Source organism: Rhopalosiphum maidis, chromosome 2 (assembly GCF_003676215.2).
Source record: "Rhopalosiphum maidis isolate BTI-1 chromosome 2, ASM367621v3, whole genome shotgun sequence".
Lineage (NCBI taxonomy): Eukaryota > Metazoa > Arthropoda > Insecta > Hemiptera > Aphididae > Rhopalosiphum > Rhopalosiphum maidis.
This window is the reverse complement of record NC_040878.1, coordinates 27,121,626-27,127,625: the sequence shown is the minus strand read 5'-3', so window position 1 is coordinate 27,127,625 and position 6,000 is coordinate 27,121,626. Positions and strand designations below refer to the sequence as shown.

Sequence of the window (6,000 nt, the reverse complement as noted above, 5' to 3'; positions counted from 1 at the left end):
AAAATAAAATAAAAATAGGTTCTGAGGGATGATTTACATCCACTTAACCTCACATAGTTATGTCACTGTCTGTCTTTAAATATTTTATTTTAATGTCATATTTATAAGTATTTAAATTAAAGATTTAACTTGCATGACACAATAACCACAAAAAAAAAAAATGACCATTGATTTACAATGTTCAATATAATTCATTAATAAATTTGATTTTTCAGATTTTAGTTAAAAATAAATACTTTTCAAATAAAGTATTAAATACATAGGTATATAACAAGTGTAAATGTATGAAAACATAATAAAACCAATATTCAAATAGAATCTAAATATAAATCTAATTTTACAAGCATGTTGTAATTATTTTGTTTGGCAATAAGAAAAATAAAAATATTTAATCAAACATACTTTAATATATACTAAATAAGACAACATAAAATATTATATTAAATTGTTAAGGTTATTTAAAATTTAGAAATATGTAAAAAAAAATATTGTTTTTTATTTAAATAAATAAATAGCATAGATGTATTAGCTGTGTAGACATATTTTAAAAATAAAAAACAAAACCTCTCCAAAATTATCATAAGCATTCAAATACAGTGCTTATAAAATGATTTAATATAGTAATAAAATGTTTTTAAGTAAGAAATCTGTTTCGTGTAAAAAACAAAAAATTAGTTTTCATTTGATAAATAAATAACAGAAATTTGATTATAAAATGACACTGTTATGGTTTTGACTATTTTTAATACAAATTTGAGATCAATCGTTCAATTTACGGTGGTATTAAATGATTTCTAAAAAAAGAAAAACAGAATAATGTAAATATTAAATATAAAATGATGAATATAATACTCATAAGAGAACATACTATCAAAAATAAGAATACTGTACATGTTAATTAGCCATTATCATATAGAATTAGCTAATAGAAACTATAAGTTTCTTATCATATTAATTCAAAATGATATGGAATACAAGATTTGAGCTAAGACTTCTCATAAATATAAGGCCAATTAAAAAAGTTCTCAGATTTATGTTTGTATATTAAACATAAAATATAGGAACTTAAATGAATATATGTCACAAGCTTCAATGTAATGGATTAAATGTCTAAAGAGAAATTATTCTCATCTAAGATTTAATTACCAAAATATTATTATTATATTTTTTATTATTTATTTGCTTACAAAAAGCAATATTTCTATACTATGAAATATTCTCGAGAAAAAAAAATTATACACTACTTAAGTAAATCTATTTCCTCTTCAGTTATTACATCAAAGTCACTTAATGTGCTTGATGATAAAGATATAACATCCATTTCTTGTTCTTTAGCTTCTTCACCTTGTTCCACTGTTGTACAGTTACGAAATTCTTCACTTTCAATAATATCTAAAAAAAATGTAAAATAAAAAAACCATTTACATTGTTAAACTAAAACAATAAATAACTTACTTTCATTTACTGCTTCTGAGAAATCCATAAATGCTTTATCAATTTTGAATTCATTAGTGATAGAGATGTCTTCAAATACAGTTTCCAAATCAGGTATGTCATCTTAAAATAAAAAAATTGAATTAAAAATATAGGTCATAGTTTGTATAATAGTAAATTATATTACCAGGTTCAATTAAATCATCAATAAGCTCATAATTACACGATGACACTTTTGAATTTGTATTATGCTCATTTATATTTGATTTTAGTTCTAACAAATTCATGTCAATCCAAAGTAAAATTATAATATAAGCTGTAAAAAAATATCATTTAATATGAGTCATAATGAAAATTATTATAAAGTATCAAAGTAAAAAATAATTAACATACCCATTACGAATGTTACAGTCATCATAGATACATATGAAGTTAACCGTTCCAGACGATCAATGGGTAATTCAAATATATGTTCATTTGCATAACATATAGAAGGGACTGCAGCCCAAGATAAAACCCAAATACAAAACAAAATCTAAACAAAATCAACTTAGTATTCAATATTGAATAATATGTACATATTAATAAATTACCATTTCATCAACACTTTTTGTTATGTGATGATGTCCAAGAATTTGTGATGAATATGTCTTAATGCTGAAAAAAAATTAAAGGAAATAATTAATGATTTTTATTTAAACGTGTTAATATTAAATAATTATATACACTAATTACTTACGTATCATGTAATGGTGTCCAATTAAAACTTTCATCCCAAAATTCAAATACAATAAAAAATAGTATCTGAACAATGTTGCAATAAACAAAAGGACCAATAAAACCGTAAGATCTAAAAACAAAACAACAAATTGTATTATTAAAAATAAAGTAAAAATGTTTAACAGAACAACGAGACTTAATAAATAACTACATATTATATTATTTATTCTTGTCTAATCTAGAATATTCAAAAATAAAATCTTAGCCATATGAACATTGCCTAAGGTGCTAAAATCAAGCAAAATAAAATTATATTAGGTACAAATAAATAATAATTGGTAATGCAAATCTCACCTTAAAAACATAGGTAATATTATAATATTATGAATTCTTTAAATAGTTTAAATAAATGAACTGTATAAGCTATATTATATATTTATTTTATTGTGAAAAATAAAATACATTAAGATAAGAAAAAATTATGTTACAAAAAATATGGTTTAAACTATGGTCTAAACCATCAAACGTGCGGTAGATAGTATATTAGACGAGTACCAAAAATATAAAGCACCTAATTATAATGTTTTTAATATTAAAAAAAGAAAATAAGTACCTATACCATATAGATTTAGATATTTAAATGTAAGTTTTTTTTTTTTTATTAAGTAGGTGTGTATTATTAATTAATTTTTTTATGAAATTCTTTGTTAAGTATCTTAATATTTTACTAAACTTGAAGTGTAATTAGAAAGTGTAGGTAAATATGTAAAAAAAAAAAATTATGATATTAACAGTTCAAACAATAAAATACTGTGGCTTGGTGTGGTACGATCGTACACTCAACTGCAGAAACGCTCTGAGTGTACGTATCAGCCGGTGTTGCTAGCTCCCGGATGGGTAACCACCCGGGATTTTAGTGACAAATCCTTGCCACACATACAAACAAACGTGTTTCAAACTACCGTTCCTCCCCCAACAAATAAATAAAAACCATCCAATGGCCTTTGTTGCCAAGGATTAATTAATAAAAAAAAAATAAAATAAAACACCATAACACTTTTATTCTCAGTGATAATAGTAAAATATTGGACAAAACTTTAACTAAATAATCTTATAGTCTATAATACTCTTTATATTATTAAAATTTGGTGGTGTATAGTAATTAAATTAAAATCACTTGGGTTATGTTGTAATGTTAGCATTATTAATTAATGTTTGCATCATTTATTTGATAATATTTTTAAACACCTCATTGTTTTTTCTTTTACAATTATTTCTAGAAACACTTAAACTTTTTTTAATATTTACCACTTAAATATAATTTTTATATTATTTTAGTGAAAGTACTATTTCATTTAATTTTAACAAAATATTTTTGTCAATTGCTAATTATCTATTAAAATGTATTGCTGAATTCTACTATAAATTAGGCGTTAACTATTTAAATTAATTAGGTATCTATATCAATTAGTTATTAAAGACAGAAATAGTATAATTCTACAATACCTAGCTATTTTTTTATAACCTTTTTTTCAATACTAGAATATAATTACAAAATAATTCAATTCAATGTATTAAAAATAATTAAATAAGCATCTAAGCCTAAAATTAAAGTTAATTTTATTATAAATAAAAAATATTAAATAGAATTTCTTGAAAAGAGTATAATAGAACATCTAACTGAATATCATAACAAAAACAATATTATGTAGGAAAGTATTTTTATTTTTATTTTTATTTTTTTTAACACTATTTTAAAGTGTTTGTTTTGTTTTTAGTTAAGTAGTTGTAATAATAGTGCCAATACACGGCCTTTGGCCTTGGGACAATTATTCTGTTTAACCCCACTTGCCAACTTGCCTCCAATAATTCCTTTCATTAGGAAACGCCCCATAGAATAGGTCAACAATTTTTAAGTTGTTTTTTTGTTTGTTATCAATAATCAAATTATTCAAAACATTTTAGTAGATAGGTAGTTAAAATAGTCATGAATATTTCTATGATGTTATAGTATGACAATGCAAAAGGATAATATTTATTTTTAGGTGATAATCACTGTAAAACAACAAAACATTAAGTAGATGGTATGAGTACTCATAAATATTAATACTTATATAATTAAGTATACAAATTACTTATAATATCTACATACATAATTTCATTAAAAACATAAAGTTAAATGTATTATTATTATTTTAGTAAGAAGATATGTAATAAGCTATCCATATTTTATTGACATGTTGATAATTAAATAAATTATTATAATTTTAAAATAATTTATGATGGTATTATATAACGCGCTATTATACAACTAGGTAGGCATATGAAATCAAATATGTTGACTCTTTAACAATTTTAAATAGTAAAATAATAGGAAATTATTATTCTTATTTTTACAATCAAATAATATTGTAAATTAGTGAATTATTTTTTTGTCAATTGAATGACATGAAAAGAGTAAATCTATGAAAATTAATAAGCTCTAATGGGACACTGAATATTTTCTCTCGGTTTTTGTAGAGAATTTGGAGTTAATCCAAATAACACTTTTGTTTATACCTATCATAAATAAAAAAAAAATTGTTATTAAATAATTTTATATTTATGCTATAAAAGTGAGTGTACTTGTGAACAAATTATAAATAGGATCTAAAGAAAAGAGATACCATCAATCAGTAAACAGACGAGGCTCAGTGATTTAAAGAAAAATTATAATAGCCGATATTTAGTAAAATCTCAATAGGACAATGTCCACAAACCATTTGACGAATACTGTGGTGGATTGCCTGAATGATTAAACACCACACTGACACAAACTCATGTGTGGGCAACAGGGTAGAAATAGTAGCTCGCACACATGTCGGTCTTCCCAACGTCAGCGCGACAGACTTTTACTGTGCGACCAGCCGTGGAACGCTAGACAGAGACTACCGGTAACAGTATCACCGGACAGCTGATAAACATGAAACATTAACATGAGACATTACACTCACTCGTAGACGAGTACGCTGGGGTAGATGTAGACGAAAAACCACGGGACCAGCCAGTACGAGCCCAGGTAGTTCTTAAGCTGTACGAACATGACGACAATCCGTTCAAAGGCGTGCAGGTCGTCGGTGTCGGGCGACGGCTTAGGTACCGCCGCCGCCGGGCACCGGGACTGCCGCCCGACATCGTACTGCGGGTTCATCACTGGACAGCGATTCATAGCGTCCGTCGTCCCCGCGGCGCTACAGCCGATCCTCAATTACGCGGCGGTCGTTGCGCGGCGGCGGAGTGGACGGTCGACGGCGACGGCAGTGGTGTTCGTCTCATGGGACGCGCGTGAGACGAGACAACGACGTCGGCAAAAAAAAATATAAAAACGAATAATAAATCCAATGCAACAATTATAATGTTAAAATATCGCGTGCGGAGAACAGTCGGTCAGGCGCGCGAGCACTAACGAGATCGACGATACGCAGTGCACTAGAACAGCGGCGCGTACGAAACTGTCGTAATAATAATAATGACAAATGGTAAATGGTAATATGTATTGTTATTACTATATACCGAAACCTATCTCAGCCCACGGCACGATCGCCGTCGCACGAGTCTTTGTTGTTGTTGATAAACAGCTGTTCGGCACATAAACAAGTGCGCCGCGCCGCGCCGCACCGCACCGCTCCGCCGCAGCACCTGTTCGGGAGGCCGTGAACCGGGGCGATGGTGCCATGCCATTGGTCAAAAATCAACACGGGCGCACGGCTATCGAAAGCTCCACCGTCGTCGGTATTATTAATATTATGTTATTGTTACTATTGTGGCGTGATCGTCGTATTTTGCGTCGCCTACAGACCACGACTA

The 6,000-nt window shown here is 27.9% G+C and overlaps 1 protein-coding gene across 2 annotated transcripts; it reads right to left on the bottom strand.

The window, feature by feature from the left end:
- Positions 1 to 655: 655 nt before the first annotated feature.
- On the bottom strand, positions 656 to 5,744 carry LOC113552824. 2 transcript variants are annotated; one of them, XM_026955771.1, is made up of 8 exons: positions 5,148 to 5,744; positions 2,174 to 2,284; positions 2,028 to 2,091; positions 1,828 to 1,969; positions 1,622 to 1,750; positions 1,456 to 1,557; positions 1,245 to 1,392; positions 656 to 794 (listed from the first exon to the last, which is right to left on the bottom strand). In XM_026955771.1, exons 1-8 carry the CDS (start codon positions 5,360 to 5,362, stop codon positions 773 to 775), a joined length of 933 nt encoding a protein of 310 aa, XP_026811572.1. In that variant the 5' UTR covers positions 5,363 to 5,744; the 3' UTR covers positions 656 to 772. The 2 variants fall into 2 exon arrangements, with proteins under 2 accessions (XP_026811572.1, XP_026811573.1); XM_026955772.1 differs by lacking the exon at positions 656 to 794 and having other exon boundaries at positions 1,152 to 1,392; positions 5,148 to 5,362.
- Positions 5,745 to 6,000: the final 256 nt, after the last annotated feature.

What these genes read in the sequence shown, in the direction of transcription:
- LOC113552824 (XM_026955771.1), bottom strand. Translation starts at nt 5,362, where the DNA reads ATGAATCGCTGTCCAGTGATGAACCCGCAGTACGATGTCGGGCGGCAG. An exon ending in GACTGTAACATTCGTAATGG is followed by an intron (nt 1,751 to 1,827) that starts GTATGTTAATTA and finishes ATTTTTTTACAG; the next exon opens with CTTATATTATAATTTTACTT. An exon ending in TGATGATTTAATTGAACCTG is followed by an intron (nt 1,558 to 1,621) that starts GTAATATAATTT and finishes TTTTATTTTAAG; the next exon opens with ATGACATACCTGATTTGGAA.